The sequence below is a fragment of the Elephantulus edwardii genome, unplaced genomic scaffold (assembly GCF_000299155.1).
Source record: "Elephantulus edwardii isolate Elephantulus edwardi_28Jun2011 unplaced genomic scaffold, EleEdw1.0 scaffold00248, whole genome shotgun sequence".
NCBI classification, from domain to species: Eukaryota; Metazoa; Chordata; class Mammalia; order Macroscelidea; family Macroscelididae; genus Elephantulus; species Elephantulus edwardii.
The window spans coordinates 3,981,022-3,995,560 of record NW_006399998.1 but is presented as its reverse complement, the minus strand read 5'-3'; the positions used below and the strand labels follow the sequence as shown (position 1 = coordinate 3,995,560).

Sequence of the window (14,539 nt, the reverse complement as noted above, 5' to 3'; positions counted from 1 at the left end):
AAAAAAAAAGAACAGAGAAAGGAGACACTACATGGTTCAAAATCAAGAAGGGGTCCATCAGGGATGTATTTTGTCTCCATACCTTCTAAAACTGTAGGCAGAGCAGATCATCCGAGACGCTGGGCTGTACAAGGAGGAATGTGTCATCAGGATTGGTGAAAGAGTCTTCGACAACCCGCATTATGTGGGTGACACAACCCTGCTTGCTGAAACTGAGGAGGACCTGAAGTGCTTGCTGCAGAAGGTCAAGGACTACAGCCTTCAATATGGATTGAAGCTCAACATCAAGACAACAAAGATTCTCACCACTGGGCCAATGGGCAGCATCAGTATGGATGGTGAAGAGATTGATATAGTTAATAGTTTTAGTTTACTTGGTGCCACAGTCAACACTCTTGGTACCAATAGCCAGGAAAAGAAGATCCGAATTGCACTGGGAAAGTCAGCTGTGAGGGACCTCTCAAGAATACTGAAGAACAACGATGTCAGGCTGGAGACTAAGGTGCATCTGATCCAGACTATAATCTTCGCAGTTACATGCTGTGCATCGGAGAGTTGGACAGTGAATAGGAATGATAGAGCATTGATGCTTTTGAGCTGTGGTGCTGGAGAAGAGTGTTGGATATACCATAGACTGCTAGGAGAACAAACAGGTTTGTCCTGGAGAGGGTGAAGCCAGAATGTGCTCTGCAGTCAAAGATTCTGAAGCTTCGTCTGGCATACTTTGGGCATGTTGCAAGGAGGGACTGGTCATTGGAGAGGGACACTATGTTTGGGAGAGTGGAGGGATGCTGCAGGAGAGGAAGGCCCTCGATGAGATAGATTGATTCTGTGATTGGTGTGGTGGGAATGAGTGTGTTTGAGATGGCGAGATTGGCACAGTATAGAATGGCATTTAGGGCTCTTATACATAGGGTCACTATGAGTTTCAAGCAACTCAATAGCACATTACAACAACAAGTGTAGTCATGAAAATACTGTTCTAAGCAGCAGGTTTTTCCATAGCTGATATTATAATACAACCATGAGTGGTCACCTGATTTTTAGACAGGAATTGAATTTGACTTTGTGCATGCATTTATATCAGCACAGTAAAAGCAGGTATGTATTCGAGATACACTTGGAAGCCACATTCATGGTAAGGCTCTGAGTAAGGGGGTTAGTTGGATACTGTCTGATATTTCTTCACAGAAAAAATATTAGCTCTGGCACAAGGAAATGCCTATTGGAGACTTACATAGGCATGCAATCTTTTACTGCAGTACTTTTCTAAAATGCATCTTTGCCCACCCCATTATTTGATACTCTTTTGGAATTTTTGTAGAGAATCGAAATAACAGACCAGGAGTTGAGACCAATTTTAAAATTCATTGATGAAAATACTGGGCAAGAATTAGCAGAATTTAGATGGGCTCTGATATTTGTGTCTAGACCTGGGATTCTGATCCACTGAGATGAAACGGTGGGAGGAGAGGTTGGTATTTATGGGAAGGTAGCTGAATCTCTGTGGAATCAGCAGGCCATCCTGCAAGCACTGTGCCCTTGATCAGGGTGAAAAGTGGACTTGACAGGAGGTTTTCCACCCAATAGTACTTCTTTTGATAATTAAGTAGGAAGGCGTTCACACAGAGAACCTGTTAAGACAATAGTTGCATTTGTTGTCTGTTTGAGGTATTCTTGGAGTCTCTGGATACTGCAAATGTTTGAGACCCTTGGCTTCTAATGGGTAGATTGGAGTTTAAGTTGCTTCAGAGGTGCTTTGGGGGAAAGGCCTGGTGATCTATTCGGAAAATTTGATCAGGAATTTAGTGGTTCTACTTTGACACACATGCGGTCTCCACCACACAGACTGAACTGGACAACTGGTTTATGTGATACTTTCATATTGTTGTTGTTGTTGTTGTGTACCATCGAGTCACTTGCGACTCATAGCGACCCTATGTACAACAGCCCTAAATTCTGCTCTGTCCTGTGCCAATCGCACTGTCTCTGACACTCCCATCCCGATTATTTCAGTCACTGAATCAATCCACCTCATAGAGGGCCTTCCCCTCCTGCGCCGTCCCTCCACCCTTCCAAGCATGATGTCCTTCTCCAAGAACCAGTCTCTCCTCACAACATGTCCAAAGTATGTTAGATGGAGCCTCAGAATCCTTGCCTCCAAGGAGCCACCCGGTTTAACCCTTTCCAGGACAAATCTGTTTGTTTTCCTAGCAGTCCATGGTATTCTCAATACTCTTCTCCAGCAACACAGCTCAAAGGCATCAATTCTCCTTCTATCCTCCTTGGTCATTGTCCAACTCTCTGATGCATAACAAGTGATTGCGAAGATCATGGCCTGTATCAGATGCACCTTAGTCTCCAAATCCATATAGTTAGGATCTTTGTTTTTCTAGATTAGAAGTAACTAATACCTGTCATTGATGGTTTTGCAGCTTCACCTGATCCACTGGAACTCCACCCTGTTTGGCAGTATTGATGAGGCGGTGGGAAAGCCACATGGAATAGCTATCATTGCTTTGTTTGTACAGGTAAATACTCTTCTATTATGGTCATTGTGTTATTTATATGTGCTAAGTTTTAGTGTTGCTATTCTAAAAGTACACAGTTTGAATCCAGAATTGTTCAGGATGAGCAGTCGCCTCCCTATTTGATTGATTGCCTCTGAAAAACTGTGGGAGGGTCAACTATGGGTCGACTCTGACTGACAGCAAGCAACAACACAGCAACACCATTTTAAAACATTTTTTAACTAATTTTGCATACTGTTGTCATTGTCATTGTTGTTATGTGCCATCGAGTTACCTGCAGCTCCTAGTGACCCTACGTACAACAGCCCTAAACTCTGCTCTATCCTGTGCCAATCTTACTGCTCTGACACACCTACCCTGATTACCCCAGTCACTGAATCAGTCGACCTCGTAGAGGGTCTTCCTCTCCTGTGCTGTCCCTCCACCCACCCAAGCATGACTTCCTTCACCAAGGACTGGTCCCACCTTGCAGCATGTCCAAAGTAAGTCAGATGAAGCTTCAGAATCCTTGCCTCTAAGGGAAGGCCTGGTGTAACCCTCTCCTGGATGAACCTGTTTGTTTTCTTAGCATTCCATGGTATATTCAATATTCTTCTCCCAACACCACAGCTCAAAGGCATCAGTTTTCCTTCTATCCTCACTAGTCATTGTCCAGCTCTCTGTTGGGTCACCTTTTTTTGAAATCCCTTCAAGTCAATTGGCCAAGTGGTTTCCCTCCAGATTTCTTGGCACAACTTGGTGAGCACATCAATTAGTTAAAATACATCAATTGGTATACCATCTATTCCTGGGACCTTATTTTTTTGCCAGTTCCTTCAGAGCAGCTTGAACTTCCTCCTTCATCACCATAGGCTCTTGCTCATGTGTTGTTTCATGAAATTCTTTTGTGTCTGCCAATTCCTTTTGGTACAGCCATGATCATTTAATATTCTGTCCAAAGCATCCTTAAATATAGCAACTCAAGGTTTGAATTTGTTCTTCAGTTCCTTGAGCTTAAGAAATGCTGAGCACATTTGGTCCTTTTGATTTTATGCCTCCTGCTCCTTGCACTTTTTTTGGTTTATTCTTTTGTTGACTTTATTACTTAGAAGTGACATTAGACACAGGGATCACTCAAAAAGTGTAAACTACATCTTGGTAGACAGTGTTTGGTGGTGCTTTCCAATTAAAACAAGCTTGGAAGCAGGAGTAGCGTCCACGTCTGAAATGGCTTACCTCCAGAAAACTGTATGAACAGTGCTCAGGTCTTTCATTTATAGGGTCGCTATGAGTCATCTACAACTCAATGGCACCTAACAACAATAACAATGACAACATAGAGAGGGCTATGTTGGCCTAGTGGACAGAAAGTTATGCTACCAAGCCCACGGTGGGTGATTTTAATCTGTGGCAACTCCAGCCTGGTTTAAATTTTTTTTTTTTTAAAAAAAAACATTCTTCTATGTGGTATAGCACTGGTCTGTACATTGCTGTTCAGAGGTAACTCATGGTTTTTGTGATGCTAAACACTGTGACACTGATGTGCCAAGTGCAATAATGATTACCCACAGTGGACAGTGTTTAGTGGAGCTTCCCAATTAAAACAAGCTTGGAAGCAGGAATGGCATCCACTTCTGAAATGGCTTGCTTCCGGAAATTCTATGAACAGTGCTCAGGTCTTTCATTCATAGGGTCGCTATGAGTCATCTACAACTCGACAACACCTAACAACAACAACAACAACAACAACAAATCTTTGTGAAGCATAAGGATGTAGCAGTATTTATTGGTGAAAAGAGTTCATTTGTTTATTAGAAATTTTCTGTGTGTTGCGTTCAGGGTGCAGTGTGTGAGAGGTCAATTTTGTTTGAGTCTTGCAACTCACCATATGATTGGGTGATTGGAAATTTTAGGTCCCTTTCTTTTGTTTTATTGAAGTGTTCAGAGCTGTTAAGGGTGGTCAAGGTCACACAAGTATTTACTGTTATGAATCCGAACCAGAAAGCAGATTTCTAGCCCTGTAGCCACTCTTCTAGCTTGTTTCTTGGATTGCCTGTGATTATAGTGGTTCTTAATCTTGGATAATTTAATATTCCAAAGTTAATGGTTTAATAGGCTTTATTAGACTTATTTCTTTGTGGAATGTATTTCAGTAGTGCTGTTAAAACCAACAGCATTCTTTCATAAACAACTCTGAGCAATTTTTAAATTAATGTTTATTAAGCTGGGATTTTATTTATTTATTTATTAATTTATGAATGAATGAATGAATGAATGAGCAAAAAGTTGTTTGTTAAGAAAGATACATCTCCAAGTAGAAGACATGGCTCTCTCAGATGCAGAGGTGGAAAAAGGCTTAATTAAAGTTCATACATAGCCATCTAACTTTTACGTCTTAATGTTTAAAAGCAGTCTCTTGAGTGCTTATTTTGAGAGTCTACCAGGGAGTGTAGCTACTCATATATCCTTGACCAAAGAACTGTCTTCCTTCTATTGGGAATGGTCCTCCTCTTCAACCAGGTGCACAGCTTTGGGAGAGATGCACATAGAGTTGTTAGGAAAGAAGGAGATATCCGCCTAGCCAGCCAGGTCAGCCAAAACAACCCTGGTGATTAATGGGGTGACAGTTGTCGCAACCAGATCACCTTCACATCCTTAAAGTAGTCTCTTGAAAATATGACACATAATTCTTCTAAGAGATGGTTAAACTGTTGCTATATGCAGATGATATGATAGTATACACAGAAAATTCCAAGGACTCAACAACAACAAAAAAAACCTGTTAGAGTTAGTAAGTCATATTAGTAGAGTGGCAGGATATAAGATCAATATCCAAAAATCAGTAGTATTCCTCTTCATTAACAGAGAGAACTCAGAAAAGGAGATGAAGACAGCAATACCATTCACGATAGCCAACCACAAATTGAGATACCTGGAAGTGAACCTTACTAGTGATACAAAAAATCTAAACAAAGAAAACTCCATTTCCTCAGGACACATAAACAAAAAGACCTAAAGAAATGGGAAAATGTGCCCGGTTCATGAATTGGAAGACTCAATATCATGAAAATAACAATTCTACCCAAAAGCAATCTACGTGCTCAACACAATCCCAATCAGTATACCAAATTAATTTTTCAAGGAGATTTAAAGGGAAATTGTCAAGTTTATTTGGAGAAGCAAGAGACCCCGAATAAGCAAAACACTTCTGAGAAACACAAACGAGGTGGAGGCATAGCACTCCCTGACCTCAAAACCTACTACCCAGCAGTGATATCCAAAACAGCATGGTACTGGTACCATGACAGGCACATAGACCAATGGAACAAAATTGAGAACCCAGAAATAGACCCAGCTGTCTATGGTAAACTGATATTCAGCAAAGAAATCAAAGCTATCAAATGGGAAAATGACAACCTCTTCAACAAATAGTGCTGGCAAAACTGGACTTCCACTTGCAGAAAGCTGAAACCGGGTCCACATCTCACACCATGCACAAAAATCAGCTCTAGGTAGGTCAGATACCTGAGAGTAAAGCCACAAACCATAAAGTTCATAAGAGACAAACTGAGATCAAGCTTAGAAGCCCTAGTTTATGGTATAGAGACTGCTAAATACAGCCAAAAATGTACACTCTGAAGAGAATAAAATTGAAGAATGCCACCTTCTAAAGATTAAATCCCTGATGAATGTGACCTTCTAAAGATTAAATCCCTATGCACATCAAGAAAGTTTTCCAACAAGGTGAAAAGAGAACCTACCTACCATGTGGGAACAATTTGGTAATACCATCTCAGACAAGAGTATCATAACAAAAGTCTACAGAATACAAAATGGGCAAAAGACCTGGAAAGAATTTTCACAGAGGAAAATATTTGGATGACAAACAGACCCATGAAGTAATGCTCCAAATCACTGGCAATAAGAGAGATGCAAATTAAAACCACAATGAGATACCATCTCACTCTAGTAACAGTGGCAAAGTTTAACAGGACAGCAAGTAATAAACATTGGAGAAGATGTGGCAAGATAGGAAGTCATACATTGTTGGTGGGATTATAAAATAGTACAACTATTCTGGAAGGCAGTTTGGTGCTTCCTCAAAAAGCTGAACATAGAAATTCCATATACTTCCATGCAATTCCACTACTTGGACTATACCCTGAGAAAATGAGAACTGAGGCACAAATGGACACTTATATAACAATGTTCATAGCAGTGTTATTTACCATCACAAGAACATAGAAACAGCCCAGATGTCCAACCACAATCTGATGGATTGAGAAATTATTGTACATTCATACAGTGGAATACTATGCAGCACGCAGGAGCAATGGTTTTATAAATTATTACCTAACTTGGGAGCGAGTAGAGAACATTGTGCTGAGTGAACTAACTCAGCTCCGTAAGGACAAATACTGTAAAAAACCATTATTGTAGAATAGGTATGAAGGCCCAAAGGGGTGAGAGGGTAAAAGCAGAGGGATGAGGGTGTGTGTGGGGGGGGCCGGGGATTAATAATGGGGTTGTACCAGTTGAAGAGTGGGGGGGGTGAGAAATTGGACAAATCTGGTCTGAAAAACAGTATGCTCAAATTTTGTAAATAAATTAGTATAAATAATAGTAAAGTTAATAAAAAATTCACCTTAAGAAGTTGATCTAGTAGAAAACAATGAATATTTTCTCATTAAAAAATAAGAATAAAGTAGAATACAAAGTAACCAGGCAGTCATAGTAGAAGAACATATTGATTTGCTTTTTTGGATTGGTACTACATATATGTCCGGGGATCGAATTAAATGTAGATAATTCATACATACTCATATGCAAGTTCAAGCTGAAGCTGAGGAAAATTAAACCAAATCCACAGGAGCCAAAATATGACGTTGATTTCATCCCACCTGAATTTCAGAATCATCTCAGGAACAGGTTTGGGACCTTGAACACCAATGAGCGAAGACCAGATGAGTTGTGGGAGGATGTAAAAAGTATCATCCAGGAAGAGTGAAAACGGTCATTACAAAGACAGAAGAGGAAGAAAAGACCAAAATGGATGTAAGAAGAGACTCTGAAGATTGCAATGGAGCATAGAGAAGTCAAAGCGCAAGGAAGAATTCAAGATACTAAAGAGCTGAACAGAAGAATCCAAAAGGCAGCTCGGAATGACAAAGCAAAATATTACAATGAAATGTGCGAGGAGCTAGAGTTGGAAAATCAAAAGGGCTGAACTCGCTCAGCATTTCTCAAGCTCAAGGAACTGAAGAACAAATTCAAACCTAGAGTTGCTATAATCAAGGATGCTTTGGGCAGAATATTAAATGATCCAGGAAGTATTAAAAGAAGATGGAAGGAATATATTGAGTGATTGTATCACAAGGAATTGGCAGATACAGAGGAATTTAAAGAAATAACATATGAGCAAGAGCCTACGGTGATGAAGGAAGAAGTTCAAGTTGCTTTGAAGGAAATAGCAAAAAATAAGGCCCCAGGAATAGATGGGATACCAATTGAAGTATTTCAGATAACAGATGTTGCCCTGGATGTGCTCACCAAGTTGTGCCAAGAAATCTGAAGAACAACCACTTGGCCAACTGACTGGAAGAGATCTATATTTGTTCCCATTCCAAAGAAGGGTGACCCAACTGAGTGTGGAAACTACAGAACAGTGTCATTGATCTCACATGCAAGCAAGATTCTACTGAAGATTATCCAAAAACGACTGGAACAGCACATGAGCATAGAACTGCCGAAGTCCAGGCTGGGTTTAGAAGGGGTTGTGGTACTAGGGATATTGTAGCTGATGTTAGATGGATCTTGGCTGAAAGCAGGGAATACCAGAAGAATGTCTATCTGTGTGTCATTGATTATGCAAAGGCGTTTGACTGTGTGGATCATAACAAACTGTGGCTGACTCTGAAAAGAATGGGAATCCCAGAACATTTAATTGTGCTAATGAGAAACCTATACTTGGACCAAGAGGCAGTAGTCAGAATAGAGCAGGGTAACACTGCATGGTTCAAAATTGGGAAGGATGTGCGCCAGGGATGCATCCTGTCTCCATACCTTTTCAGCATGTATGCAGAGCAGATTATCCGCGAGGCTGGGCTCTATGAGGAGAATTGTGGCATCAGGATTGGTGGAAGATCTATTAACAATCTGCGTTATGCAGATGACACAACCCTGCTTGCTGAAACTGAGGAGGACCTCATGCATTTGCTGTGAAGGGTCAAGGACTGCAGCCTTCAGTATGGACTGAGGCTCAATGTCAAGAAGACAAAGATTCTCACCACTGGACCAATTGGCAGTGTCAGGATGGATGACGAAGAGATTGAGATTGTTCACAGCTTCAGTTTGCTCGGCTCCACAGTCAACACTCTTGGCACCAGCAGTCAGGAAATCAAAAAGCGTATCGCGATGGGAAAGTCTGCTGTTAGGGACCTCTCTAAAGTACTCAAGAGAAGCAGTGTCTCTCTGGAGACTAAGGTGCGCCTGAAACAGACCATGCTCTTTGCAATCGCTTGTTATGCATCAGAGAGTTGGACAATGACTAGGGAGGACAGAAGCAGAATTGATGCCTTTGAGCTGTGGTGTTGGAGAAGAGTACTGAATGTACCATGGACTGCCAGGAAAACAAACAGATTCATCTTGGAGAGGATTAAACCAAGCTACTCCTTGGAGGCAAGGATTCTGGGGCTTCGTCTGACATACTTTGGACATGTTGCCAGGAGGGACGGGTCCTTGGAGAGGGACATCATGCTTGGGAGCGTGGAGGGACGGTGCAATAGAAGAAGACCCTCTATGAGATGGATTGATTCGGTGACTGGGGTAATCGGAATGGGTGTGTCGGAGGCAGTGCGGTTGGCGCAGGATAGACAGAGTTTAGGGCTGTTGTGCATAGGGTTGCTATGAGTCGCAAACGACTCGACTGCACATAACAACAACAACAACAATAACAACAACAACAACTGCAGTGTTTAGGTCTGTTGTTGATAAGGTCTCCATGAGTTTTGTTTGACTTGATGACACCTAAAAGCAATAGCAACAATTCTTAGTGTTTCTCAGGAAGCATTAAAACCTCCTGGTTCTACAAATGATTTGTGCTCAGTGACTACCTAAAGGATGCTGTTTGAACCACCCTGTAGTGCCAAAGGGGGGGAAAAGTGACATTATCTTTTGTATAACATTACAGTCAAGAAAACTCTATTGGTATATTCTAGTCAGCAGTCCATAGAGGCACCATGTGTCTGCGTAACAATTCCCCCTCATCCCCAGAAAGCTGCATGGCCATAGAGGGCAGTGGACTCCAACTCAGTGCTCTTGGCACTAGCATTGGCACCATTAGTTTTTGAAATCAGAGCCTTTGACCAAGGGTTGTGGCCTACTAGAGGGTGCGGCTTTAAAATCCTGTAGGGTCTGAGGGCCATAGGCCCAAAAGTGAAATTTATTAATTTTAGACTGAATATTCTTTAAATGACACAGCAGTCGTTTGTTTAGTTTATTTGTTGTACTGAACAACTTGAGGTTTCTGTGATTCTGAACACTGTTCCATAGTTGTGTCAAATACCATAATGGTTACCCATCATGTACAATGTTTGGATGAGCTTCCAGATTGATTCATGTTGGGAAGCAGAAGTGGCATCCACTATCTAAACTAGATACCTCTGGAAATTCTACAAACTCTCTAAACTCTATAAATGAACAGAAATTATATTAGTTACAGAACAGAGTTCAGGTCTTTTGTGAAAAGCTTACTCTGAGTCATATTCTACTCAATGACACTTAACCACTGATGAGGCTAGTGCTGTTATATCTGGAGGAACACTCTTCTACTTTGTGCATCACTCTTTGTCAATGTGCTATATGAAGTAACCTGGGTTTGCTGTGATGCTGAACTTTGTGCCATTGGGATATCAAATACCACAATGGTTACCCATTGTATACAGTGTTTGGTGGAGCTATCAATTGTAAGATGGGTTTGGAAGCAGGAGTGGCATCCACTTCCTAAACCACATGCCTCTGGAAACTGTATGAACTTGGAGAAATGATGATAGTTAGGCATTAGGTCTTTTGTTCATAGAGTCGCTATGAGTCATCCTTGACTTGATGGCAATCAACAACAACAACATCAGTATTATCAGTAACCAGATGAGTTATTTTAGGCACAGGAGAGCCTGTTTGTTTGCATACTTGTTTAGCTGACAGTAGAGTTCAATGTTGGGCTGTTAAGATGAGGCTCTCTGTTGTCATAAAGATTCACAGCCCTGGAAACCTGATGAGCACATCCATTCTTTCCTGGAGGGTTGCTAGGGTCTAAAGCAGCATGACAGCAGTTAATGTTTTTGTGTGTATTTTTATTTTCTACTTTTACTTATTTTTGCTATGAGTAAAAATTAAGATTGTCTATGTGAGAATGTTATTCTCAAGAGAGAACAAAAGTCCTTTAACATGTTCCAGCCTGGACCACAAGAAACAGAGAGGAGAGAGACTGAAGTTCTTCCCTGGAGTTTGGCCAATAGGAGGGAGGAGGTGAGGAAAAGTGAGAGGTGGAAGCTGGAGGCAGGGAACACATGCCAGCTGTTTAAGAAACTTAACTGAACAAAAAAGGAGTTCTGTGTGTATGTGACATACGGTCATATTTATATGGTAATGTACAGTGGAGCTGTGTTAATTTTGAGATCTGAAACCTACCTTAAACACTTATGATAGATAAAAAAACTATGGTTGATGTATACATAATAAAACATTTGTAGTTTCAGCATTCTTCACATGTCAATTCATTGACATGAATTATATTTTTAACTACTGGCATTATCTTCTTTTAAAGTTTTGCATTATAGATTCTTAATAGATATTCCATGCTCCCTAAGCAGTAAACACCCTCCACCCCTCCTCCTGCCTGTCTGGGTTGTCCTCTTGAGCAAAAAGAGACAATGAAGATAAAATATTTAAGTTTCCAGGGAAGAGAAGGGCCTCTTGACTTGGAAGGGTCTTTGGGTAGTTGGGAGGACCTGGGATGGAGAGCTCATGTGAATGGACTGACTGACAAGGAGTGCCATGCATATTTTCTGAAATAGAAGGAAGAAGGAAGGGGTGATAAGAAAAAATATATATATATCTCACATTTTTAGATGATAAAGGCAGGAAATTAGAACAGTCCACTCGATGACCTTTATTGTCTCTGAGAAACACAAAGCAAGCCTATTTATAGAGCAAGGGAACTGTGGGTGTGGGATTGAATCTTGAAATATCCCAAAATGAGACTGGTGAGAGAATTGACAGTAAGCGTAAAAGACATCAAAGATTGTGGAGTACAATTTTCTGTGTCTCTTTCTTTATCCAGTTGAAGAAAATGAAACCCACCCCCATTACTGTCATGTTGGCTCTGACTCAGAATGACCGTATTTAATAACCCATAGGAAACTCACTTCTGTTCAGTCTATTCTGATTGCTAGTGACCCTGTGGGACACAGTAGAGCTGCATGATAGAGTTTCCACAGCTGTATATCTTTGAGAAAGGGAACCACTTCCTTCTTCTCCTGTGGAGTGACTGCATTTGAAGTGCTGATGCTTTGATTAGCAGCAGGATGTCTTAAAACTCCTTAACTGCAGTGCTACTTGAGTTCCTAATGACTGCATTGTTGTTAAGTTCTACATATTGGTTCCAAGCTTAGTAAAGTATAAAAGAAGAAAAAAAAATCCAAAAGCGACATTGCTCAGTCTTTTTGAGCACCTTCTGACAGCCTAGTGGGTAAGGAGTTAACGCTACCAACCCAAACACAGGCAGTTCATGTCCATCAGTGGCTGTGACAGAGAAAGATGGCGTTCTCCTTCCATGAAGTTTATAGCTTCTGAAAACCAGCTGGAGGTTCAGCTATGAGTTCACCCCAACTCGGCAATAGTGGGAGAGAGAGAAAGAGAGAGAACCTATCAATGTACCTGCTGCTGCCAATTCAAATTCACCTCAACCCTGTCTTTCTCCTTTGAACCTTCAGCCTTCCAGTGAGCAGCCCAATACTTAATCCACTGTACCACCAGGGCTCCTTAGTATATTTTTCATTTATCTTTCATGGTGCAGATTACTAAAGAGGAAAATGAGATTACTAAATGGAATGGACTAATGAGAGAAATTTTCAGTTCAGGGAAAATATGTAAAGAAGTGAAGCTAGTTAGCTTCTGGTACTAAGTTAATGAGAAGAGAAGTGTAGAGGGGAGGGAGACCTGGCTGCTAGAGAGCTATGGCCAGCATTGCCTTTTGAAAATGAAGGGTTGACACTTAAGGCAAATCCAGATTATATTCTTGAGTTAGTTACGGGGACTGAAGGGGAGAGAGATTTAGGTTTTGTATCTTTAGACAGTGGGGAGTCACCATGTTACTGTTGTTGTTGTTATGTGCCGTCGAGTCACTTGCGACTCATAATGACCCTATGTACAACAGCCCTAAATGCTGCTCTGTCCTATGCCAGTCACACTGTCTCCGACACACCCATCCAGATTACCCCAGCCATTGAATCAATCCACCTCATAGAGGGCCTTCCTCTCCTGTGCTGTCCCTCCACCCTACCAAGCATAATGTCCCACTCCAAGGACTGGTCCCTCCTTACAACATGTCCAGAGTATGTCAGATGAAGCCTCAGAATCCTTGCCTCCAAGGAACCGCCCGGTTTAACCTTCTCCAGGATGAACCTGTTTGTTTTCTTAGCAGTCCATGATACATTCAATACTCTTCTCCAGCACCACAGCTCAAAGGCATCAATTCTCCCTATCCTTCCTAGTTATTGTCCAATTCTCTGATGCATAACTAGTGATTGTAAAGACTATGGCCTGTATCAGACACACCTTGGTCTCCAGAGAGAAACGAGTGCTCTTCAGTACTTTGGTGAGGTCCCTAACAGAGACTCTCCCATCACAATACGTCTTAATTTCCTGGCTGCTGTTGCCAAGAGTATTGACTGTGAAGCCAAGCAAACTAAAGCTGTGAAGAACTCAATCTCTTCACCATCCATCCTGATGCTGCCAATTGGTCCAGTGGTGAGACTCTTTATCTTCTTGACATTGAGCCTCAATCCATATTGAAGGCTGGAGTTGCCATATACTCACTCAAATCCTCAGTGCTGGTGCCCAGACTTAGTGATATTTGGGGAATTAGCATCAGGTTTTCAAAGAACACAGGGAGCCTTGAATATTGAGTATTTGAAGAGGATGGCCATTTGTGTTTCAGACAACGAAGGACAATCTGAAAATACTAGTGGAACACTGACCATGCTTTTCAATTCTTTTCTGTGGAGGTCTGTATAGTTTTCACTTGATGGACTCGAAAGATTTTTTGCCTTGGCAGGCTTAATGCGGTTCACACAAGACTAGGAAGTGGTGGGAGACCTTTTGAAAGATGCCAAGTCATCTTGCTCCAGAGAACATAGTAGAAATTCAGGGGAGGGTGTCTAACAGTGGGGAAAGAGATGTGAAATAGTACAAGATCGTATAATATAGGTGTGCTGTCTTCGATTCTCCTCTCTGACCTAACAGCAACTGGACCAATAGGACAACATCATGATAGATGGAAAAAAGATTGAAATTGTCGACAGTTTGGACAAGAAGATACAAGTGTCACTGATGTCACATGACATAGAGTCATATAGACCTAGAGTTGCACTGCCAAACCAAAAACATGCAGTTCAAACCCACCAGCTAGTGGGAGAAAGGTGGGCTGTCTCTTGCTATTTAAAGCCTCTGAAAACTCACTGGAATGTGGATTATATGTTGATTCCAGCTCATGGAAATGTGGGAGTTGGGGAGAGAAAATGGGGGGGAGAAAGAAGAAAGAAATGGCCAGTGAAGGCTTTGGCCTAAATGTTTTTAATTTTAAATTTGTCAGTCGTTTGTCCCTGGCATTTTTTTTCCCCTTCATAATTTCAGAGAATTCATTTTCTCTAAAGAGCTTATCTAAGGAATTAGAAACACTTGGAAAATAGTCTAAGTCTTGATAATTTTGAACTGACTGACCTATCTCAGATTGTGTAAATTTATTGTTT

General features: G+C 41.2%; 1 protein-coding gene across 1 annotated transcript in view; it reads left to right on the top strand.

Annotated features, from left to right (window-relative positions):
* The window catches only part of CA8 (carbonic anhydrase VIII), a 194,297-nt gene that overhangs the window by 147,167 nt on the left and 32,591 nt on the right, over positions 1 to 14,539 (top strand). Inside the window, exon 4 of the mRNA XM_006899232.1 lies at positions 2,436 to 2,531. Within this exon, the coding sequence (XP_006899294.1) occupies positions 2,436 to 2,531 (96 nt within the window). The remainder of the gene's footprint in view (positions 1 to 2,435; positions 2,532 to 14,539) is intronic.